Here is a 24,616-nt window from a genome sequence, read left to right on the forward strand (position 1 = left end):
ACGGATACAAACAGATACCTACAAGGGAAGCTGAAGCTGAAGCTGCATAATCCCTTGTACATACATGTACTAGCATCCATCTTGAGGTTGCTAAAAATAACCCTGCAGCATCATTCGTTCTTTGTCTTGATTGCAGTTCAATTCGTTCTACAGTACGTACAAGCGTGCTTCATGTCTAAGATACCTAATGTAACCTTGCCGTGTATTCACCGGACCTCTCTATCCGTCTTCTAATCATCCGCTCATGCAACCCGACGATTAACATCCCGACGCAACCTTGACGTCCACCACCGCTGATTGGCCATTCTGTACATGGGCAATGGCTTCCTTCAGCACTCCCTCCAGCTCAGCCCTCTCATTCACTCTGGCGGCAAAGATGTCGCCGTCAGCAGCAGCCTTGGCAATGCCGGAGTAGTCCGGTGATGGGTCAAAGGAAATGTTAATCTCCTCGTTGGTAGCTTGTGAACCCAGTCCCTCAGGGTGGACCAGCAGCAGAGACCGGCGTGGTGCGTTCCAACCTATACGATGATACAGTCATTAGTTTTAGTTCGTCTCCATCTCGAAGCAAATCATCATGTGTTCGACTTACCCTTGTTGTTGAGCACAATGGTCAGAATGGGGATGTTGTAGCGCTTTGAAATCCAGTACACGCTACCGGGAACCGTAAAGAGATATGTGCCGTCGCCCACGATCTGGACAACAAACTTGCCCTTGTTCTTTCCGCCATTCTCCGCGTCGGTGGCGAGCTTCATTCCCAGAGCACCACCGCCGGACCATCCGAGACCGCCGCCACCGCAGTTGATCCATGAGCCGGGCGTTGAAGGCTGGATGTTGTTGTACACAAAGATGGTGTTGGTCACGGCCTCAATAGCCCAAAGAGTATCCTCGGGAACAAGTTTCTTGACTTGCCTACACAAGTAGCCAGTTCCAAAGCTGTCGTCCGGAAGAGGCTCAGCCGCCTTGGCAATGTTGGCAAGACGCTGCTCGTGCTCTTCCTTGCGCTTCTGAGCAATCTCTGTCACGTTCTGGGACTGCAGCTTCTTCGCAACATCGCCAGCCTTGAGGGCCTCAGTGAGCTGTTCAACTGCAGCCAGGCTGTCCGCGCGATACGTCTCTTGAGCCTCGAGGTAAAAAACGGGCATCTGCTGCTTGAGCGGGTCGAGGTCGATGTGGAATACCTTTGCATCTGGCTTTGGCTTGACATGAGTGGGGATCCAGGGCACGTCAGCATCGAGGACGAGAATGACATCAGCATCAGCAACAGACTTTTCGCCTCCATAGTTGAGACCAAGGGAAGCGGGGTGATCAAAGGGGAAGCACATGTCGCTGCCTCCGCAGTCAACCACTCTCAGGTTGGGAACAATATTGGCGAGCTCGACCAACGCTCCGGGGAATTCATGGTTTCTGCCACCGTATCCCGTCAGGACCAGGGGACGCTTGGCGCCGGCAAGGGCATCTGCGATTGTGGCGACGGCTTGCGTGGGCAGACTACCCAGCTTGACGGGCTCCCAGTCGCTTTGTCTCAGCTGGTAGGGCTTAATCTCCTGCTCCATGATCTCTCGAGCTCCATACAGGTAAACTGGGCCTTGGGGGCCGGACTTGGCCCATTGCAGCGCGCGGTTGACAAGCTGCTTGACGTTGGAGCCCGTCTTGATCTCACCGGTGTAACGGCAGTACTGGGCAACAATCTGTTTCTGGTCGGGAACATCTTGGATCCAGTGGATGTACTCGGTACGGGTGCCACGATGCTCACCCTCAAGGGTGAATGGTGATAGACCAGCAAAGACGAGAACAGGAGCACGACCGCAAGCTGCGTTGTGAACGGCCGCTCCAAGACCTTGTGTGCCAACGTCGACGTGAACAATGACACACTGAGGCTTGCCCGTTAATCGGGCATAGCCATCAGCCATGGACATGGCAACCATCTAAGATATGTCGTAAGCATTTGTACTCGTATGTAACAACTCATGAGAGGCCATATGAGACATATAACATGAGAAGGATAAAAGAAAAAAAGTAGAAGCCCACCTCATTAGGACATGTAATCATCTTGGGAAAGTTTCCCTTGCGTTCGCGAGCACCCTTGACCATGGCCTCGATGATGCTGGGGTGGTCAGAGCCCAAGTTCACAAAGCAGTGCGTGACGCCAGCCTCCCATAGCGCCTCGAAAAAGGCCGAAGAGGCCGTGTACATGTTTTGATAGTCCGGCTTCTCCATGGCGGCGGTGGAAGCGTGTCTGTTGTTGGAGCTCACAATCGCCGTGGAGGGGATTGCTCTTTTATCAATGAGACTGCGCACTCGAGACGATGTGACGCTTGATGAACCCGAGTAATGCCGTAGCCGAGAGGGAGGCTGGCTGTAAGTGCAAGTGTGAGTTTGAGTTGAAGCTACGGCGCCGACAATCGGTGCGGTGGGGCGACTTCTCCAGAGAGCCGGTAGAGACGTCCCGGAACGGTGTAGAAGAGCCATTGCCGCCTCGCTATTGGCGGCTGGTTTTTGGAATTAGTTGAAATGGAGCAGACTAAGAAACAACGGGGATGTGGTATTTGAGATGTTGGCGAGCTATAGACGGTGTAGGAGGATTGGTGGGTTGGACTCGGGGTTGAAAGGAGGGGGAAAGGCTTGTGAGGGGGTTCGGCATCGAAGTTCGGATAGAGATGGCGTCTCCGTTGGAACTGCCATGTATGTACAGTAGCCACGGGTGATGACACAAGGGGCTTTGATAGATCCAAGGGCGTATCAAAGACGGGAATTTGACGCGTTTGACAAGCGGAATCGCGGAAACTTGAACTTACATGTGCAGAAAGAGCAAGGGTGGGTGTGTGGTGTTAGTTGGGCTGGTATAAGGCAAAGGTAGAACGCGGGATGCAGAGTGCCTTGGCGTGGGGAGATTGGGGGTTGTAAGGGAGATTGGAGGAAGATGAAAAGAGAAGATGAAAGAAGAGAGAAAGGAAAGAAAAGTCCCCGGTTGGTTAATGAAGATAGATGTCAATGTTGAAAGATTGTCCAGACGCAGAGAAGATGACAGGAGCACAACATCTCGTGATGCGTATCCGCCAATGGAGGTTATGCAACAACCAACACACAATCCATCTATCCGAAGCTTCTCCAGTGCGCATCCGTACCAAGTTCCCCGTTGGGCAGTTATTTGGAAAACTACCCACCAGCTAACGGATGTCGTTATCTAATCGCTTCTGCTTAGGGCGATTCCGCGTAATGTCCGGTGATGCCCGCCAAAGCCTCGTGATGCCCCCATAGTCGCCTATCTGGGCAATCTGGCGCACTTGTGCCGAGACTGGCCGCCCAGGTGAAACCCCGATTGGCTCATAAAACGGAACAGATTAGATGCCCCTCTCGGCAGCAACGAGGAGGGAAGTTGGAGGAGCTGCAATAACGCGGGGTAGTATGGAGTTGGGAAGAGTCTTAGCTGAGCGGTCCGGCTTGTCTAATACGGGAGTATATTCTGTAATTACTCCAGAAATATTCCGTTTCTGGATTTGCATTCTTTTGATTAGTGGTTTTGAGTGGATGATATAAAGGACAAGGAAGACGGAATCTGTATTTGCATATAATGATAATGATGATGACTATAAAGACACTGTACTATATCGGCAGGCACGGAATGCGGAATAAAGTATTGAAACAAAGTACAAGGTGGCAGGATGGTTAATCCGATTCGTTAATTAGTCCGCCTGTAGCCGCTGTTCCTGCCTGCTGTAACTTCGCCTGTGTCTTGGGCAGGAAACGCAAGTCCGGCACCGGTCGCCCCTGCCCCCACTGCGTCCACGTCGGCGGCCCTCGGGCGGTTGCCCAACGCCTCTCCAGCAGCCGCACCTGCCATTATTCGTGTATCTACTACGGATTAAGGTAGATGTCAACTGCATGTGTCAAATTACTTTAGTAGTTAGGTATATTTTATGGATGAATTATTATTTGGAATTCATATTGGATTAATACTAGGGTAGTAACTTAATTTAAATAAACCCATAACCATACTCGATAGTGCCTAGGGTAGGTATTCTACCGGTAATGATGGCTCGACAATGCAAACATCTTCCAACTCATACATCACGCTGTTCATAACATTTCTAATACGGCAGCTTCAAATGGTTATAGAAAGAATTCATCCTTCGATTGCTCATCAACACCTTGGAGCTAGTAACAATGCTGTTCTAATATATATAGAGACAACACTCAACAATGAGAGAACGATAATCATGCTTGGTATCAATATTTCCACACCCCGACTCCGGTCCAACCCAATCTCCCCTCATGGCAAATCAATACTCTGAGGATTCAGGAAAATGTTGCCAGCATCGTAACGTTGCTTAATCTCCTGCAGCCTCGGCACCTTGTCGCCCCAGTACGTTCTCTGGGCATCTGCTCTGCTCAATGAAACATCAACATATCCAGCATATGTCGTGTTCGCCTCGGGAGCTCCCTGCTGAATCTTTTGATGAACTCCAGACACAAAGTCTCTCGTTCCTTGGAGCAGTGCCGGAATTCCGATGGCGTAAGACTGATACATCATGATTGCATCGCGATGCGGGTAAGCAGTGGCGTTGTATGGGGTGTCTGCCATGGCGCCTCCCTCAGAGTTGAAGATGATGAACCAAAGCAAAGTTTCCGCATCGGTGCTGTCCATGTAGTTGAATAATCCGTCGATGGAGTCGTTGCTCAACTTGTCGTTCCTGTTGAAGGCTAGCGACTTGCTAGCAAAAGGCGTGGAGAGGTCGCTCAGATACAACGCAGTCGTCTCTGCAATGTGAGCCAAGCTTCCCACCCAATCCACAATAGCAAGATTGGCGTCTCCGCCAACGGGGATTTTCTGTTTGATTCCCGTCTGGTCAAATTCCTCTTGCGTACCGTAGAACGTGCCGGTGATGAGAACGCCGAGAGGCTCCGCAATGAACAACGTCGAGAAGCGTCTGTCGAGATTAGGATCGTACACCAACTCCTGCCATTGTTGAAACACAGGGGCCATATCCTTCTGGTTGCCGAAGCTGAAGCTGTAGGTGTACTCGACAACGCTGCCGGGCTCAGGGTGCGTCTTGAAGACAAACTCAGTGACGATGCCAAAGCTGGCTCCGGCACCACGAATGGCCCAAAACAGGTCGTCGTTTTCGTTTTCATTGGCTCGTAATATTTGACCGTCAGCCGTAACGACTTCGACTTCGAGGACATGGTCAAGCGCGGCTCCCCACATTCGGGACATGGGGCCGAGTCCTCCCTGTTCAAGAACCGATCAACACATGGTTCAGTCATCCATGACACCTCAGAGTAGGGATATGGGATACGCGTATTCACTTACCACAGTTGCATGTCCTCCAACTCCAACTCCCGGACAAGTACCATGTGCAATAGCCCTGCCACCGTTTGCATGAAGCAGTTTGTCGAGTCCATCCAGTCTGAATCCCGATCCAACGCTCGCTTGCCAAGTAGTGTTGTCCATTTGGAAGCTCTGAAGATTTACCAAGTCGATCATCATGCCAGTCTCATCGCCGGCACCCTGAGCGAAATTTCTACACGTCACAGGTTAGAGATGATAGCCCGGGGAATTTACTTCACCATCTTCTCCCTCGCTGCTTACCCGTAAGAGTGCCCGCCAGATCTAGCCTGGACCTTGAATCCATTTTCGTTTGCACACTTTACAGCGCCGGCAACCTCGGTGGCATTATTGGGGCGAACGACCATCTGAGGAAATCGAGGAATGTCGAGATTGTACGGTTTGATCCAGGCGACATCCGCACTGCTGCTGGGGATATGGTAGCACTCAAGGCGTCCATTACAGACGCTCTGGATGCACGTCTCGAGAGCAAGAGTCGAATTTGAGGCGCCCATGGTGAGATATTTCTGCTTGTCGGGTTTCCACGACGTGAAAATGGGTGCGCGGTTTTAAGATGGGAAATCGTGGATATATAAACAAACATATCGTTACATGTAATTATCCCGCAGTTTGGAAGGTAGATTGCACCCCTGCAATCCCACACCGCAAATACGAGTCTCGTGCCTTCTTCGCTGCCTTCAATGTTCTTGTACGAGCAATCGCAGCTCAACTGGTATCTCTTTACATTCTGGGAGCTACAAGCGAGTTTGTTTTCCTTGTATTACATCGAGCTATTGGCAAGTATTGATCACAAGGCGAAGCCATGTCTCGCCTCGCGGCGCTTGTCGTCCAAGTGAACGAGCACGCATGGAATGTGTTCCCAAATATTGGCAAATGGGGTTACACCAACCTGAATATTGCCGTCGGTAGATCATCTGGGGATAGCTGCATACAAGCTAGCTGCATACCTAAGCATGAACTGCAGCCCCTTGGGAATAAGACTCTTGTTTCACTATTCCCCAACGATGTCACCTAACACGCAACTCCATGCCTGGAAACGTTCAAGTTGGGATTTTGACATTTCGAATAAGCTTAAATTCTACCAGCATCGGTCCAAGTTGGGGGTCATTCCCATTTTCATGTGAAAGTTTACAAACATTCTCTCAGCTCATGGGTCATCATTGAACGAACATTGACTCCATTTGCCCCAACTTAATATGCTACCATAGTGCTGAGCCCATCAATCTCGCGCTCCCAGCAACGATGGACGCTAATCGCATACACAAACTTATCCAAGAATCCCTTTGCATTCTTCGCAGCGGACACCAACTCACCCAATCGTTCGGGATGCACGCTCTTGAGTGTAACCACGCCGTAGCTCTCCACAGCTTCGTTATCACTCGAAGTCACCACCGTTGGCAACTGGAGTGCCTTTTCAACCAACAAAACACCTTCTCCAGTAGCCCCAATAGCCTTGAGATGACCAAACGCTTCACGGATGTAATGTAACGCTCGGCCATTCTTGGAAAGCGTCTCAATAGCTTGCTTTCCTCCCGGCACAAACAGAGCGTCAAACATGGTGCTGCGCTGGCCTTCCAGGTGATGATCTGGAACAATGCCCTTGCCAGATTGGCTTTCTCCATCTACAAACGTCTCAGATCGATGCGTACCAATCACAAGTGGGATGGCTTTGGCTCCCTGGATTGCTCCATAGATGGCATTGAAGGCAATCGGATCATATCCATCGGCCACGATAATGCCGATTCGCCTAGAAGCAATGATCGGTTCATCTGGAAGATACTCCATTTGGCTGAGACCCTTGGCCTTCTTCCCGTGATTCGCCTGTCCTGCCTTGTCGGGCACTGCCCCTCCCACCATCTTACCGACGGATTGCGCGAGGCCGAGATCAATGTCGGCGAGCCGTTTCACAAGTCTCTCATACACGATCGGCTCGTCGCAATGATCGAGCTCAAATGAAAATGCCGCCAACATGTGCGACTTTTCAATTTCGGAAAGGGAGTTAAAGAAGAGCTGCGCTTGAGAGAAATGATCCTTGAATTTGGCGCTCTTTGCTCGCTCCTTGATGCCGACAACTCTCTCCGGGTAGTCGACATAGCCGCCCTCTTCTTTGGTCGCAGGTGGCTGTGCTTCGAACCGGTTGGGCCAGTAGTTGACCTTGCCCTTGGAGATGGTGTGTCGCATGGCGCCGTCACGGTTGAAGTTCATGACGGGACAGACAGGCTTGTTGATGGGCAATTCTTGCCAATTGGTACCCAGGCGGCTCAACTGAGTATCGGTGTAGGAAAAGTTACGGCCCTGAAGAAGCGGATCATCTGAGAAGCCAATTCCGGGGACGACGTGGCTGGTGCAAAATGCAACCTGCTCGGTCTGAGTGAAGAATTCATCCACGTTTTTGTTCAGTTCGAGCTCGCCGATGTAGCGAATGGGGACCAAGTCCTCCGGCCACACTTTTGTGGCGTCGAGAATGTCAAAGTCAAAGTCGTCTTCATTTGATTCATCAATTACTTGTATGCCAAACTTCCACTTGGGGTACACTCCGTTGTCGATGGCTTCCATAAGGTCCTTTCGGTGGAAATCGGGATCTTGGCCGGCAAGCTTGAGTGCCTCATCCCACACAAGAGAATGCACTCCGAGCTCTGGAGTGAAGTGGAACTTGACAAATGAACGAACGCCAGCGGCATTGGTGAGTGTATATGTATTAACGCCAAACCCTTGCATCATCCGGTATGAGCGAGGAATGGCGCGATCCGACATGGTCCACATGAACATGTGCGTGGCTTCAGAGTGCATCTGGACGAAATCCCAAAAGTTGTTATGAGCCGACTGGGCTTGTGGAACTTCATTGTGAGGCTCTGGCTTTCCGGCATGGATGAGGTCGGGAAACTTGATGGCGTCTTGGATGAAGAAGACGGGGATGTTGTTGCCCACAATGTCCCAGTTACCCTCTTGTGTGTAGAATTTGACAGCGAAGCCACGCACATCACGGACGGTATCGGCTGAGCCGCGACTCCCAAGTACGGTTGAAAAGCGAAGGAAGACGGGAGTCTCGCGGGACGTATCAGTGAGAACATTGGCATGGGTAACGTCTTCGGCAGATTCGAAGAGACGGAATGTTCCGAATGCTCCAGTACCTCGGGCGTGGACTACTCGCTCTGGGATACGTTCATGGTCGAACCGATGGATCTGCATTTCATGCAATCAGCTTCATCCAGGCTGGTATTGTTCCGCCGTCAACGCGAGACAAACCTTTTCGCGCCCGAAAGGGTCCTCCAACAGCATTGGGCCTATCTGGTCCTTGCTGTTGACCCGTAGCCAGTCATCTGTGTTTGTCTGCTTTGTGCCGAAATCAGACGTGATTCTACTATCTTTGGTTGGCTCAACGGTGTGCGCCGCCAGTTGATCCGTCTTTGCGGCTTTGTGACCCATGACTGCTTGCTTCACTGATGGCGGAATAATATTCGACATTTTCTTTCCCGTAGCGATTTTGGGCATGAATTGTCACCAGGAATTTTCTACACATTGAACCTCCGAGCCCATAGTTTGTATGCATCCTTTTATATATGAATTCTGCCATGAGCTCAAGGGTGGCGACGGACTGTATTAAGCCGTCACTCATACATCATCGTCATAGACGCACACGATGTAAGATGTGATTCTATGTTGACGTCAATGTTCGCCGACCGTATGTGATGGATCATAACGCTACGTATTTAAACTTCATTAGAAAATATAGAGCTTTCATAATGATGCGGTAGGCAATGACACAAGAATTTCGTTCATTTATTGCCTTTCAATAACAATTACTAGGCCAAGTTATACGATCGCCAGCTGCACACCCGTGGGTTGCGCTTACATTGAAGGCACTCTCAAATGTCCAACGATGATTTGACAATTAACATGTATGGAATGCTATACAATCTCGAGTTCATAACTCTCTTCCGATGATTTCATCGCCCAAATATGGCTGCTCAGGTGTGCGATAGATGATGTAATGTAATGGAGCCATGGACAGTGTGGAACCAAAAGTTACCGTTGCTGAGCCTGTGTTATCTTATTGATGAGCATAGCAAGTCGATTTCCGCTATTACTTATGCCTCGGCTCAGCATGTCTACATATTTGCGATGCTGCAAGTCGGTAGAAAGACGGACATTATGCTCCTAGCGACGTGTGTAATATTGAAGTCGATATGCAGCCCGGATTGACAGTTTCTACAGTGCATTACAGTTAGATTTGAAACACCAACTCATCGAAGCCCCAATTATCTTAGTCATCTAAACGGCCAATAACTGATTCGTTGTGGGTAATATAACAGCCTGTCGGTGATGTCCATAACAGGACATTATGCCAGCATGCTGATGAGTGAATAAGATGATGAATAGTAAACCCAACATCACATGTGGGAGCATTCCGACCTCTAGGCAGCAGGGATGACCTCGCTCGCTATGCCTTAATGCGGCAACAGGGCTCACGTATCGGAAGGGTTGCCGAAACGATGCTGATGATCGATTGTACTCCACAGCCGCGTCTCGCCGTTGGGCATCCGATATGGTATCGCCAAGACTGGGCTATTCATGGACTGCTGGTCAGTAATTTCAACCTATAACGTGGTCTATCCGATGCGGCGTAAAGTTTACCAGATAGGTTAAGGGTGTCAAAACTTGAATTCTGAAAGCGCAAGTATTTGCAGTAATCTATACAGTTGGATTTGTTCATGGTATCTATGGTCTAATGACCTGCCGAAGCTAGGTCGCTCTATAATGCAATTGTGTCCGTAAACTCCTCATCTTTCTTCATCATCTTTCCAGTCCTTCCCTCAATCTGCATCTTCATACGCCGGTGGTGGATCTGTTATTAGCACATCCAGCAAAGATGAAGTATACTACATATGGTCAGCTCTATGAAGGCATGTAATGGGAGGGGCTTGCATAGGTAAATCTTACATAGACGCTTCCGTCAGTTCCAATCGATATGCCGACCTTGATTTCAACCGAATGCTTTATCTGCATCACGCATGACTCAAATGACGGTTTCAAGTTGAGTCTGAAAAGTCGTTCCCAGGCACCTGAATCAATTACCAGTCTCTCCGAATCGACAGGAATGGTTCCCAATGTGCTTGCTCCCAAGCACTGCTCATCCACGTGCCGGGTAACTGATTCCACAACGGTCGTTGTGGAGGTTTTGAAGATAATATTTGCCGTTTGAATGAATATTTTACCCACAATCTCTGGCGGAGTGTGCAAGATGAACTTGATGGGGTTCGCCTGTCCTCTGAAAAGAACCGGTGGCTGTGGGAGAAGCGCCTCAACACGTATAGATGGCGTGTATGCCGGTAGCCCGTCGATTCCATCTTCAAGCCGCCCCGAACCATCCTTCTGTCGCAGTATCAGTGGCAGGCTGGCATTAGGCTGTAAAACAGGCGACCTGTTGACGGGAGCATTGTTGCAGAATGTTAATGCCTTGACAACTCTCGTCGTCTTGGACAGAGGGCCAAATATTTGTCGATCCACGGCTCCGACGATGTAGTATTCCACGCGAATTCGTGATTCTGCTTCGCGTATGTTCATTGACGGAGGAAGATGCAATAAGTGCTTGTGCCTGAAACATGGGGCGTGAGAAGGAAATCGAAAACTGAACGGGACAACGTAAATGCCACTGGCGGGATCATCCTTGTTTGATGTTGCATTGTCATGTCTCAATTCTCTGTTTTCCTCGAATAGCTGTTTCTCACGTTAGCGTGAATTATTTACATGAGCGAATTCGACGGCTTATCTCGTACCGTGAATTCCAAATTGCTTGGATTGGGGCCAGCAATCTGCGCCGGTATGGAAATCGTGAGTCGACCTAGCCGCTGTTATTAACTGAAATCGCGAGTTATGAATATGGCATCGCCTTACCGCCAAAAGTAGCCCTTAGATGGGACAGTGCCTGGCCGCCGTGGCCCAAGATGTTCAATGTACCCCGAATTTCGTCTTCGGGGCCAAAAGTTACCTCTTCAGCCCCGCCGATATCTAATATCAACTTCATGATTCTGAGTGTTTGTGATGTCTGAGTAACATGAATCGCCTGGATTGAGGCGGTTGGGCATCATTCGTTTTATGTAGGGATAGCGATTAAGAATTTTAACGGAATGACGTATGAGGCATGAATTGTACTCCGTGCTAGTGATTTAATATTGGAAACAATGCCTGAACTTGCTGAAACTAACCAATAGTCTATTCTCGCTGACAGTTACCAAACATGGTCTAGTCAGCCAGCATTGGCCATGATCTCCACATAAGCCATCAAGCAAGATCCCATGAATAGGGTAGGGATGAAGATTGGTTAAAGATGATCTCATTACGGCCGACGCAAGCGAAGTAAGCGAGTGTGGTCGACCGTATATACGATTGTTGCAACAATATCAACGTTCCATCGTTGAGGAAGATGAGCTCCTCCGTGGAAATGCCGGAGAAGCACTTCCTACATGATTCCAGGGGGGTTGCAATGTATAGGTGTTGGTTGGAAAACAGAAACAAGCGGGCCAGAGTAGCCGATGGCTGAGTGAATACCCGCCGATTCTCTTCAGCGTGATATTTCTATGAGCAACTTCGTATTCCTACTCGCCGTCCTAACCTCGCCAGGAAACGGACTTGCATCTGTGACTCTATTACCCTATTAGTCTAGGTGCTCAGTCTACTAGATCTTCCGATAGCTATGATATAAGTAAATGTGTAGTAAATAATTCCTACCAAGTTATTATTGGTAACGACCAGTCTTTGGGGTATCGCTGCTCCCTTCAAATCTCATGAACTTGAGTGATCTCTTAGAATATCACAGGCTACTTCAAAGAGACGGGGCCTACTTCTTGAGACTATCTCAAAACACTGGTTTCTTCTATAATACAATGAGTTTGAAGGGAACTTATTAGTCAGGCAGACACGACCGACGTCGGACATTCTCATCAGCGCCAAACCCTGTACCATAAACTTCTTCCATGGTCCCGAGTCATCAAAATAGAGGCAAATGCTGCTTATTGATCTTTGGGACCAATGATATTAGCTCTACTAAATATAATTGGATTAATTTTCTATTTCTAAGGATAAATATAGTTAAAGGGCCTTTCCATTATACAAATATCTCCCCCCACAGCAACGATGCCTTTGAGACGAAAGCGAAATCCGACCAAATAAACTTTCTCATAATTTCAAATATCCTCGAAAAAGAGTTCTCAACACCCCGGAACCTCGTATTTATATTCGATCGGAGAAGATTAGCATAGGTTGATCGAACTGATCCATGTGGGGCAAATGTGCCGCCAACATATAGTAGCCAAAGCAGCAAGTCGGAGTTTTCGTCACATATAGTATCTTTTTCAAGCTTTCGCAATTGGTCAAGAAGTTGTGAGGATAAATATGACTGCAGATTATACATTAGCACATGACATCTAGAATTCCAGGGCAGCATGGCCTACCGGAATAACCAGAGCACACCAAGGATGACAGCATAGCATGATAGAACATATATACGCTGCAGTAGAGCAGCATTTCAGTAGGGAGGAAGTTGTTGTCAAATTCGCAAGCCTCGATTGAATTGAGGCAGTATGGTTGTTTATGTACGCCATGAGAAAAGGGTCGCCCTTTTCATAGCTTGAATAGTTTCTGATGCATTGCAATGCATGAAGATCTTCCAGTATCTCGACGAAATCCCCACTTAACAAGTGTGATATAATCTCAAATCCCGATGGAAGTTGGTAGAAAGTAGGTGTGAATGAGTCTCGCTGCCATCGTAGTTCCGAAAAGGTATCATGATCAACTATTCGGTCTGAGCCTGACAAAATTGACGCATTCAAGTCTTGCCTATACTTTGGTCAGCTATCTATCTTTCACCTCCAATGAGTGTCTGACTTACCAGAATATTGCACGCTTGATGCCACCCGTTAGGTAAACACCATCACTACGAGAGATATCGAGTAGCTGTCTTACTGCTGACATGTGAAGTTGGACCTGGGAGGTCATTCCTAACTGAGCCTTGAGCAAGAGGGGTTAGTATTCCTGCAAGCCAAGTCCGGCATAGATGCATACCTCTACACCCGCCAATAGAAGAATAGCCCCAATTGTAGACTCTGATACGGCGCCTTTGATGCAGGCAACTTTGTCTCGGATACTACCAATAGCACAGCCCTTGTATTTCAGGCATTCGACGTCCAAATTTCCCTCTGTCACTGCAAATAGCAGAGAAAGCATGACCGCGTTTGAAAGTGCAGGGTCAGTTAAGCCCGTACGGAAGACGGCATAGAAATTTTGGAATGAGAGCTCCTCTGTAGTACTGAAGACTGGCTCAGGGGCTATCCTGGCTCTGCCTATGTTTCTTAGTGTCAAAACATTGAACTCATGTCCTTTGTAGTGGGTGATTCCTTACTGTGGCCTAGTAGGATCTGTAGCCGCGAGGTATCCACGGGAAGCATGCCAAACGGATCGATCTCGCTCGGAGACAAAGACTTGTGTAATACTGGTGGATCTATAAGACGGGATTCATTATTCAGCGCATTACGCTCTTCCCCCAAAACTGCCACTCGAAAATTGTGGTTTGACTTTTGTTCGAGCAGCCGTTTCGCCTTGAGGGCTCGCTTGACCGCATGGGATTTGGCCAAGCGAGTCACACCCCGGCCCTGTTTGCTGCAAGGACCTTTGACTGATATAAACTTGAAATCTTCGGCTGGCCAGGATTAAATCTTAGTTGATGCGAGACTAATCGGATCTGCTTTGCCTACCTTGTGGTGTGAGAGGCTGGGCAACCATATTGCGTAATAGCCGCCAGCTAAGAGGACCGCGTTCTGGCTTAGGTTGTCAGTGACTCAGTAGTAGGACACGCAAAACAACGCTCTGTTTGTTCCGGATTACCATCAACCTGCTGTAACTTGTCTGCTGAATGAATCTACATGTAGGATTGCAGCCTGTAAAGGAGACAACTTGACGAATTCCGCTTATAAATCACTCTGTTAAACTCCGTAAAGTCTTCTTCCCACTGTGGCGCTGGTCCCACTATTCTTTTTGGGATGTACCTTATTGCCTGATTTGGAAGTAGGTTGCTCTTGACGGGCATCCTCCATTCTGCAATTGGAACTACGTGTGAGTATTTTGCTATCATCGAGTCGTAGATTAACAATCTCGAATACCTCTCAGGGGCCTTTTTTCTCCATATGTAGAAAGTATAAAGCCGTAGATGCTGCCCAGTCGAAACATTCGTGGATCCAGAAACAGACACAACTAAACCAGCCTCTTAACCGTCATTCTTCTTCACCTTGACAATGGATAACAACAATCTGTTTACACCTTTGACAATAGGCAATATAGTGGTGAGCCATCGCATAGGGATGGCTCCTCTGACTCGCCTCCGTGCTGCAGACGACCGTGTTCCTTCGCTGCTCATGGCCGAATATTACAGCCAGCGGGCGGCTGTGCCAGGCACTCTAATCATCAGCGAGGGCACAATAATATCACCCGAATCTGGTGGTGGATTTCCAAATGCACCTGGCATATATAGCGAAGAGCAAATCACAGCCTGGCGATCAGTCACTGATAAAGTCCATGACAAAGGAAGCTTCATCTTCTGCCAGATCTTTGCCTTTGGGCGTGCCGCAGATAAAGAGACGGCTAGAAAGGACGGAGCCGACATTGTCGGCCCTAGTCCTATTCCTATCGATGAGACTGCACCAGTACCACGCTCTATGGCACTCGAGGAGATTGGAAAAACCGTCCAAGATTTTGCAACAGCTGCAAAAAACGCTATACTTGCAGGCTTTGACGGTGTCGAAGTTCATGGTGCAAACGGCTACCTGATTGATCAATTCAGTCAGGACAATAGCAATCAGCGTCAAGATGAGTACGGTGGGAGCGTCGAGAATAGATCACGCTTCATAGACGAAGTCATGAAAGCTGTCGCCGCCGCTATAGGACCAGAACGGGTCGGGCTTCGTCTTAGCCCATGGAGTTCATTTCAGGGCATGAAAATGGCAGATCCGATTCCGCAGTTTTCAGACATCATTCGCAAGGCTAGTAAGCTGAACTTGGCTTATCTTCACCTGGTAGAGTCTCGGATATCTGGCGCTGGGGACTGCGAAGGCAGCGAAACACTGGAATTTGCCTATGAACTCTGGGACAAACCGCTTCTGATTGCTGGTGGTTACAAGGTGGAGGATGCCCAGCAACTAGTCAACAAATACCCTTCCAAGGATATTGTTGTCATGTACGGAAGATACTTTATTGCAAACCCGGACCTGGTGTATAAGATCAAGGAGGGGCTGCAACTTACTCACTACAAACGCGAGAGTTTCTATACAGCATATGCGGCATCAGGGTACATTGACTATCCTTTCAGCGCTCAGTTCTTGGAAAGCCAGAAAGTCGCGACCTAGCACTTATCTAGATAGTTAAGACGCTATGCGAAGAACCAGGTACCGTACTTGTTAGGATAACTACGAAATCCCAAAGCAGTTGTTGATAGCTGATGTGACTACAACCAGTCTATATTGTGTATCAATAGCGTAGGACGTGTCTGGTGGGAATACGAACTATGTGGAATGACCGAATAGATGAGAGCCTGTTACGCGTACGCAGTCGCCGCTGTGGTTCTCGTAGTGCAAATTATGGCTTGTGCCCTAGTGATTGCTGATGTATCTATGAGCAGATTAAAGTATAGTGTTGCTTTTAAATAAATAAATAAAGCAAAGCATGAAGAAGCGCCAAGTATCGGTTAGTTATAATCTCTCCCAGACGTATCCCATGCACCAAGAATCTCCTGTAAAGGCTTGATGATATTCTCGCAGTACATCTTCAAAAAATCCTTCTCATGCCAGAATCGGAGAGATCCAGCGCATACTTGCAGACATTGTTCAATAACCTGGCTTTGATACGGCAGTAGACGTCTTGATGTGGCCTGCAGCCACTCAATGGCTACCATCATTCGTCCTTGTGGCGACGTTGGATTCTGTTTACCCGACTTTTGACACCATGCCTCAAGCGGCCTGTGATGCCAGATTTCGAGTAACAAGATTGCCAGCTCAGTCAACGCAGTCTTAGGATCTGGGCCGATGCATGCGTCGCTCTCAATCGTCCGCACATATGGTGGCGGTGGGATCTCGCCCATAAGTTGTTCGATGAAGGGAAAACTGCCTGCAGTGATGAATGACTTCTCTTGGGGACTTAATATCTTGATCTCGTTACTATTGAACGGCAACCCCAACCACCACGTTTGTTGTAGTTGCAGGATCGACGATGCGACCTTGAGAGCCAACAGCGTCTGTTCCTTCGGGAACATCTTGGCATCGTCGTCTTGGTATCCAGCCTTGAGAATATCCGCTAGTGTTATCGGAGCTGTGAAATTTCGTCCATTCTCAGACGGACCATTATCAACAAAAAGGTCCGCATTGCTTAGCCTCAGTTTGAGAATACGGCCCGCCGCTTGTGCTTCTGACACATGCTGGCAAATCAGGGTCACTATTCTTTCACTGTGCAGCTCCGTAACTTCTTGGACGAACACAACCCTGGACGTGTTTTTGGCGTCGTAGTCTTCGCTGAGATCATCATCGTTGACGTTGACATGGGTTTCTTGGAGGTATCCATGATGGTCAAAGATGAGACTGAATTCCGTCTGTTCTCTCAGCTTTCTTTGTTTGCTTTTCTTTAAAGGAACTCTGCTATCCAGTCTCATGAAGACCTTGTGCCTTTTTTCACAGCCACAGTTACATCCTTTACGCATGGCTTCGAACAACGGCGTTGCTTGTCGCTGGACTCTTGAAAGCATGCTTGCCAGTTTTTGGGCATCATCGGAAGGATTTCTTGCTGTGTATACTTGCTGCGTCTTCAGGCTATCGATCATCTCCCTCAGGGAAAGCCGATCTTCACTCAGCTCCTCTACGAGCTGTTTTAGACTCCCTTTCTCAATGGTAAAGCTCAGTCGCTCTCTAAATGCAAAGACAGAGGCTCCAACGGGATTTGTCTCCAGAATCGCTTTCAAGTCATCTTTCGCAGCCTGCGATATAAGAATCAGCGTCCGCTCTTGCCACATCCTCATTCATCTACAAACCTTTGGCGGCCTCTTTATGTGGCCCAGTTTGCCCACAATTGCTTTTAAACAGGTTTCGTATCGTGTCAATATCTCATTAAAGGTTTCATACAGGTGCCCAGACCCCATGTAATCTCTAATTTCTCCAGCGCTCTTCGCATTCCGAAGAATGTTGATGCACTCTTCTTCGCTTATGTCTGTCTTGCTGACTACTTCGCTAATACCGGCGCTTCGCAGTAAGTCGAGAATGTTTAGATAAAAAAAAGTTCGTTGCAGCTTAAGCCTGTATATCAGCGTGTCCAACTGTCCATGGAACTTGACAAATGTCGCCACAACGCCTCGTCCGGCTTTGTAGTGTTCCAGTGCAGAGATCGCCAGCGGTATGATCCCGAGAACCAGCCCAGCAACTTCAAAGCCAGACATGATGTTACCAAGCTGCCTGCTTGGAGCTGTTTGCGCGTCGCTCTTTGTTTGTCAGATATGGCTCGTGTCAAAATTCTTTTGAGGCTGAAAGAGGGGTAAGATTTATAGGCACCCTTGTTGCAACCTTGAGGCAGTGGAGGGCTGTGTTGATTTTCGATTGGATAGTGCTCAAATTATCTCGCAATCCCTGCCTTGTTTCTGGGGCCTCTCTTAGGCTGAAATGCGTCGTTTTCTCTTACCTCTTTGCCTCTCTTCATCTTGTGCTAATTGACGACTCAACCTTGTGGGCAATATGGACCAAATGGACTCAACCGAGCTTTTTAAAAGCGGTAGAAAAATATCGAGTGACTTTCTTCAACTGGTTGTCCTCTTTCAACTCAGACAATCGCCTAAATATCGGCATTTGGCAGCAGAAGAACAAAGATTCCAGCTGTGGGCTCACAGTCTTGGGTTGTATCAACAAGGACATGCATCTTTGGATTACCGGGTTCGGGATGCTGAAATCGTTAGGTCCGGATTCGCCCGCATCCTTGAAGAACTTCAAGCCCATGTATGTTGTATCCGCGAAGGATGTTGAGGGGTCTTAAATGTTTTCAAGTCAAACTTTTATAAGAAGCCTTGTCTAATCATAATTATAGGTAGAGAATCTTCTCGCGATAGAACGTAATGAACGCCTCCCATATGAAGCACAGGAAATTCCGAAGGATGATCGTGAGACAGAAGACAACGACAGCGATAGATCTGACTCAGAGAGAGATAATTCTCCTGAAGCCAGCGACCTATCCTCTCCAAGCGATGATAGTTCGTTTCATGAAATTGAATTCCGACTCGATGGCCTTGGTGACGCTATAAACGCACTGTATAGCCTTGCAGACCAGATCAGAAGCTCTCTGCATCGGCCGCAACGCAACATACATCAACTATACAAGCACATGCCGGCTGAAAAAAGAGATGCGGAGATACAGGAAAGAGAAGAAATTGAGATTGCAGCCGTTTGTTATTTGCATCGCCAGTACCTTATCGAGAATACCGACAAGACAGTGACGGCACATGACTTTGAGGAAATATTTGCAAAATATTCGTCCGCCGAACATTGGCTTCTCCGGAGAACCGGCATTGCCAATGCCCGTCGGAAGCAACAGTTTATATACTGGAAAGAGCATGTTATTAGGCTTAACCAGATGAGATCTGAATTGCCTGAGCGCAAACTCATCCCGATTAACCCCGGAACAAATGAGCCTGTCCAAAATCAGTTGCAACTCAATCTGAAGCTTGAGAACACAGAACAGGCGGCGTTGCCTATCATACCAGTCTCGACAACAACAGCTACAACGTTGAAGCCCGGCGATCTCAGATCCGTCATTTCACACCAGACTCGGGTATCGACAATCATTAGCCCTGGTGGTAAGAAGCTCGAGTGGCCAGATCCGCCAAAAGTAGACGTCATAGGCGGATATTTTATCTGTCCATATTGCCAGACTCTATGTCCTGAGAAGTACCTCCAAAAGAATGTGTGGATGTGAGTATTGCCCTGTGGATATCTCTCTATCTTATGAGTTTCTTCTAATGTGGTTGTTATAGTGTTCATCTTATCCATGACTTGCAGCCGTACCATTGCACATATGAACAGTGCCTGGACCCAAATCAAGTCTATGGAAGCCGACAAGAATGGATTAATCATGAAAACGGGCATACACGCGTGTGGCATTGCCATGAACACAGTGAAGAATTCGAGACCCAACCAGAATATATTCAGCACTTAGAAGACTCCCATCCCGACAGTACCCCCGAGCATTTCTCACCCGCATTAGTTGCTGCCGCTGTTGGTCCCTCGATGCAGATTTACCGAGACTGCCCCCTCTGTCCGAGCGGCTTCTCTGATATTGCACAAATGCAATCACATCTCATTTTTCATCTGGAGCGGCTTGCACAACTTGCTCTGCACAACGGCCCAAAGGCTTTAGACGATGATACAGAGTCTGGACATTCATCTCAAAGCCATCAGGGCCAGTTGAGAGGCCGAAAAGCCTCGATATTTCGAGATTTTGATGCAGAAGAAGACGAATCATCATTTGCAGAACTTGTAGCAAACGATGAGACAGCAACAGTGAATAACCCGTCTGATATTATCTTAAATGAAACAACTCTTGGTACGGTTTTTGGAGCAATATCTACACCCAATGTCAACGAATGGTTGCAAAATTTAGTTACAGAGGGATCACAAGAGGAGACAAACACAGCACACGAAGATCTTTCATCCAGCCACCCGCCGCCAAAGAGCCATCTCAAACACTTCCCTCTCCCGGAGGAATACACCATAGGATGGATATGTTCGAATTCAAAAACATCATCCCTCGCGGTCGCTATGTTGGATGAAAGATACGCCTATCCGACAGCTCCACTGAATTCATCTTATGTATATACAAAGGGATCTATTGGTCATCATAATATCGTCATTACGTGTCCGCGTATCGAGGATTCTATTGACGACCCGACGAAGAAATTGAATCCAAATGATTTGCGCAAGTCCTTCCCATCTATTCAATACTGTTTCATCATTGGAATTGGTAGTGGAATGTCGCCAATGATTCAGCTAGGCGACGTTGTCCTTAGCACACCACCGCACCACTTGCAACGAGTGAATTCGACTCAATATACAAAACACCAACCTGAATCTTGGGAACACTTTCCTACCTCCTTACTCGCTGCTTTACATAAGATAGAATTAGCCGGGAAAGATTTCTCTTCGGGCATAATACCAAGACATATTGAGGAAGCGAAGGAGAAGGCACCTCATCTTCGTTCTTTACTCCTCAGTCCGCCACCAGAAGCTCAAGTCCACTTCGGGAAGACCATTTCTGAAACCTGGTTCATTGATGGTGCTACCATTCGGAATGAGCTCGGTACCGATTATAAAACTGATATGCTTTGTATAGAGCAAAAGGCAGCGTACTTTAGAACAACTGTACCGTATCTTGTGATTAGCGGCATCTGTGGCTATGCAGATTCGCACAGAAACGAGAGTTGGCAGGACTATGCGACAGCAGTAGCCTGTGCAAAGGGAATTGTAGAGTATCTTCCACCCCAAAGTATTGAATCAGGTTGGTCATTATTGAGCGACGTATTATTCCATCAGCTAATAATATATCAGATGCCACTCCCCGACGACATTCCCAGGTGGATCCTTTTCGCTGGCTCTCAGCAATCGATTACAGCTCTCAGCTGGACCATAACTTGAGACGATATGCCCCGGGAACCTGTCAGTGGTTCCTTGAATCGGAACAATATCGAGAATGGTATAACCAAGATGGTACAGCGCTGTTGTTACATGGACCCCCTGGATCCGGAAAGTCGATGATAGCGTCAGCGGTCCTTGACCACCTTTCCAACACACTTCTCTCAGAGCAAGCAGCCGTATTCTGTTATGCGTTTTTTAACTTCTATCGTGGAAATGAGGAGACGGCCGAAAGCCTAATGTGCAACCTACTCAAGCAACTATGCCAAAGGCAATCGCCTCTACCTCAAAATGTCGAAGATCTACTCGCCCGACATAGGAGTCAAAGAACTCGGCCATCACTTGATGAGGCATCGAGTGCCCTGGGATTATTAATCTCTACATTTCCAAAGACATTCATTGTTGTTGACGGGTTGGACGAGTGTAAACCTTCAAGCGCGTCACCGTTAGTATCGAAAATCATGGCGTTATTGGTCAACACGAGAGCAAAATTTCTCGCAACTTCGAGATCTCTTCCCGATATTTTGAAAAAGTTTCGCGAGCATAATTCAATCATCATAGAGATGCCTTCAAGTTCAGCGGCTGAAAATGTTGGTCAATACATCAAGAGCTACGTGAAAGGACTCCCGGGCTTTATGAACCACAGTCCCGATGCGTTAGAACAAATAACTAATACCATTATGAAGCATTCTAATGGATCGTAAGGAGATTTCTTTTCCCAATCATTATAAACATAGTCAATTACTCACTGAAGTAGGTTTCGTATTGCCTGGTTTCTTCTTGAATCGATAACGGACTCAGAGACTCCTGAAAGCATGATGGATACCCTGGAGAAACAGCCAAGCAGCCACAATGCTTTGGATGCTGTTGGTGCTCTGATGACGAGAATAAAAGCTCAAGATGCGTACAGGAGAGACCTTGCGATGAATGCTCTTTTATGGATGACTTTTGCATTTCACCCTTTGAGAACAAAACAACTGCAACATGCGCTTGCAGTGGAATTTGGAGAGTCGAGCCTCGACGAAACAAATATTCCTGATGCCGACTATGTAATCTCGGTCTGTGAGGGTCTGGTCGTTAAAGATGCAGAAACCGATACTTTCCGCTTCTGTCATGAGTCTGTAAACAGTTGGTTTACGGCACGGGGCAACGAGCTATTCCCCGACGCTTGCCTCTACATCACCAGAGTCTTCCTAACATATCTCTCGTTTACAGCGTTTGAAAGTGGGATAGCCCTGAGCGAGGATGATCTCAACCGTCGCTTTCATCAATATCCCCTCTATGCCTTTGCGGCTTGCAATTGGGGCTATTACGCTCTTCGAGTACCAGAATGTCCTGATATATTACTCTTCCTTGGGAAGCAGGCGAATGCTGCTGCTGCTGCCCAAGTGATATTCTTGAATGGAGCTGGTGACCAAATCGCATATGTGGCATTACCTGGGGTGTCAGTTGCGATACATTTGGCGGCATTCTTTGGTTTGAAAGAGGCGGTAAAAGTTCTGCTGAGTGTGTTTGACGTGGATCTCAAGGTCTATGGTGGTTGGACACCGCTAATGGTCGCGTCTATGTCGGAACATCTTTTAATGGCAGAGCTGCTGCTTGCCGAAGGGGCTGATATAGAAGCTAAAGATGACAGGGGACGTACGGCATTATCTCTTGCGGTTTTCAGAGCGGGAGAATCAATGGTGGACTTTCTAATCACGCGTGGTGCCAAGGTCAACTTTCATGATAACGATGGCAATACGCCATTATTAACTGCAATTGATCATAGGGATAAAGCCTTGGTGCAACTGCTATTAACTCGTGGAGCGGACGTTGAGCTGAAGAGCACGCATGGCGAGGCTCCTGTTGCATACGCAACCAAGAAAGAATATGGAGATATTACCAGTCTACTGTTGGCGGCGAGGAAGAAATCTTCCATGGGAAAGAGTCCGTAATATGGACGGTCCGGCATTGATCTTGTTTAGCCTATTGTTGCGACTACAAGGGCTCGGCTGTGGCATCTTCGCTACGAGTAACTTTCCCTTAAAGAACTTTTCTAGTTTAATTCAGATTTCAGTAATACCTCATCGAGCTAGGTAAAGCTCCGAAGAAGTCCTGTATTAGGAAGAAATGTTCATTCAAATGACTAGTAGACAAACTATGTAGCCTTCGCACTATCAAGAGGTTTTTATTAGAAAGATGACTCTGCTTAGATTGTATATTATAAACTTGCAAAAGCTTCCCGATTCACTGCTAGTTGGTGAGGACGAGCATAGACGTCAGGGATGGCGAGGAGTATGATGGGCCATTATTCTAACTAGCCGTGTGTAAGGATTCAATGCCGAATCTACCTAATCATCTTGCAGGAGATATTTTTCGAGTAATAAAATACCCGGGGCTTAATCTCTCTGGCGTTAGCGGCCTCGGAGGCCATCTTTGATATTTTGACTGCGGCCTCGGTCCTTGACTCTGACAATCTTTTTACAGGTATGTTAAGATATTGGATCCCACTGAAACGACCTAGAATCGCTATAGCAGTCGTCCATTCGAGATTTATTCCATAGTCAGGCCATTCGATGCGTCGTTTCAGAGATTTAAAACAGGATGGCTGTGCACGATTGCAGTGAATCCTTCTTAGAGCACAGCTTTGGCAGTTTGTTGCACTGCACCCGACAGCTGACGCCATTGTAGACGTGCTGCCGGCCAACAAACTTCCACCATCTATGCGAGCGGTTGGTTCATGTTACAGTATATTTGTAATGCCTCGTAAAGATTTTCTCTGCTCGGGAGTCATTGGAGGCGTGGAATGTAAAGTTGAGTCATCGTCGCAGTATTGGACTGGCACAAATTAGCGTATCACTCACTGGTGGCGCCTGAGTGAGGAGTTACCGCGATCCGGTTTGGCAATACGAAGAAAACCTTCCTAAGATACACTTTTATTCGTATTAATGCCGTATGCCTTTCGTCTAGAGACGACGAGGTTGGTTCGGTCACACGACGGTGAAAGAAAATGTTGGGCTTGGGAATTAGCCATAGGCTGGGAGAAAGTTGGGCTGCCATTAGTCCTTGTGAATGAAGAAGATCAGGAAAAACTTGCGCAGATTTCCAATGAATGGGCGAACGGGATGGCTTCAGGGCTGGTTGAAGCCCTATATATACGCACTAGGAAGTAAATCGCCGAAGAGAAAATATGACTGTGGCACAAATCTGAAAAGAACAGAGAGATGTTTAAATGCTACCCAAGTAAAATGGCGTTGGCCAAGATGAAAATGAAGATTAAAACATGATAGGTTCACCATCCCTCCAGGTATACTCAAAAAACACAATGCTACCGTATACAATACACGAGATCCATATTCTCCAAGTTCTAACGATAGAGCAACAGAAATGCTTCATCTAGGTATACAAATGCAGCCCTTACAGGCCCATTGAAAGCATCAATTCGGCTCCAGAAAATCCCTCCCAAAAAAATCCCCAAAGAAATCCCCAAAACTCCCTTACTCCTCCCTTGTCCTTGCTATGCACAAAGATGTTTGGGCCATAAAATATGAACCTCTGGCACATGATCATTATCCTCGATCATTCA

The 24,616-nt window shown here is 47.7% G+C and overlaps 8 protein-coding genes across 8 annotated transcripts; 2 read left to right on the forward strand and 6 right to left on the reverse strand.

The window, feature by feature from the left end:
- Positions 1-258: 258 nt before the first annotated feature.
- Positions 259-2,682, reverse strand: Triagg1_1406 (uncharacterized protein; the record flags this gene model as incomplete). The annotated part of the gene is made up of 4 exons (XM_062895473.1): positions 259-518; positions 590-1,925; positions 2,029-2,489; positions 2,571-2,682. The coding sequence occupies 4 exons, from the start codon at positions 2,680-2,682 to the stop codon at positions 259-261; spliced, it is 2,169 nt and encodes a 722-aa protein (XP_062759745.1).
- A 1,588-nt stretch (positions 2,683-4,270) lies between these two features.
- On the reverse strand, positions 4,271-5,841 carry Triagg1_1407 (CAZyme family AA7; the record flags this gene model as incomplete). The annotated part of the gene is made up of 3 exons (XM_062895474.1): positions 4,271-5,230; positions 5,312-5,522; positions 5,591-5,841. The coding sequence occupies 3 exons, from the start codon at positions 5,839-5,841 to the stop codon at positions 4,271-4,273; spliced, it is 1,422 nt and encodes a 473-aa protein (XP_062759746.1).
- A 697-nt stretch (positions 5,842-6,538) lies between these two features.
- On the reverse strand, positions 6,539-8,773 carry Triagg1_1408 (uncharacterized protein; the record flags this gene model as incomplete). The annotated part of the gene is made up of 2 exons (XM_062895475.1): positions 6,539-8,530; positions 8,594-8,773. 2 exons carry the CDS (start codon positions 8,771-8,773, stop codon positions 6,539-6,541), a joined length of 2,172 nt encoding a protein of 723 aa, XP_062759747.1.
- A 1,388-nt stretch (positions 8,774-10,161) lies between these two features.
- On the reverse strand, positions 10,162-11,372 carry Triagg1_1409 (uncharacterized protein; the record flags this gene model as incomplete). Its single annotated transcript, XM_062895476.1, has 4 exons — positions 10,162-10,227; positions 10,289-11,065; positions 11,125-11,189; positions 11,243-11,372. 4 exons carry the CDS (start codon positions 11,370-11,372, stop codon positions 10,162-10,164), a joined length of 1,038 nt encoding a protein of 345 aa, XP_062759748.1.
- Positions 11,373-13,231: 1,859 nt separating this feature from the next.
- Positions 13,232-14,125, reverse strand: Triagg1_1410 (uncharacterized protein; the record flags this gene model as incomplete). Its single annotated transcript, XM_062895478.1, has 4 exons — positions 13,232-13,354; positions 13,409-13,686; positions 13,746-14,042; positions 14,098-14,125. The coding sequence occupies 4 exons, from the start codon at positions 14,123-14,125 to the stop codon at positions 13,232-13,234; spliced, it is 726 nt and encodes a 241-aa protein (XP_062759749.1).
- Positions 14,126-14,634: 509 nt separating this feature from the next.
- Triagg1_1411 (uncharacterized protein) lies at positions 14,635-15,741 on the forward strand (the record flags this gene model as incomplete). Its single annotated transcript, XM_062895479.1, has 1 exon — positions 14,635-15,741. The coding sequence occupies one exon, from the start codon at positions 14,635-14,637 to the stop codon at positions 15,739-15,741; it is 1,107 nt and encodes a 368-aa protein (XP_062759750.1).
- A 338-nt stretch (positions 15,742-16,079) lies between these two features.
- Positions 16,080-17,813, reverse strand: Triagg1_1412 (uncharacterized protein; the record flags this gene model as incomplete). Its single annotated transcript, XM_062895480.1, has 2 exons — positions 16,080-17,357; positions 17,412-17,813. 2 exons carry the CDS (start codon positions 17,811-17,813, stop codon positions 16,080-16,082), a joined length of 1,680 nt encoding a protein of 559 aa, XP_062759751.1.
- Positions 17,814-18,114: 301 nt separating this feature from the next.
- Positions 18,115-22,985, forward strand: Triagg1_1413 (uncharacterized protein; the record flags this gene model as incomplete). The annotated part of the gene is made up of 5 exons (XM_062895481.1): positions 18,115-18,363; positions 18,452-19,332; positions 19,395-20,914; positions 20,965-21,748; positions 21,806-22,985. The coding sequence occupies 5 exons, from the start codon at positions 18,115-18,117 to the stop codon at positions 22,983-22,985; spliced, it is 4,614 nt and encodes a 1,537-aa protein (XP_062759752.1).
- Between the last annotated feature and the right edge of the window lie 1,631 nt (positions 22,986-24,616).

Source organism: Trichoderma aggressivum (assembly GCF_033847375.1).
Source record: "Trichoderma aggressivum f. europaeum strain CBS 100526 chromosome Unknown scaffold_003, whole genome shotgun sequence".
Taxonomy (NCBI): Eukaryota; Fungi; Ascomycota; class Sordariomycetes; order Hypocreales; family Hypocreaceae; genus Trichoderma; species Trichoderma aggressivum.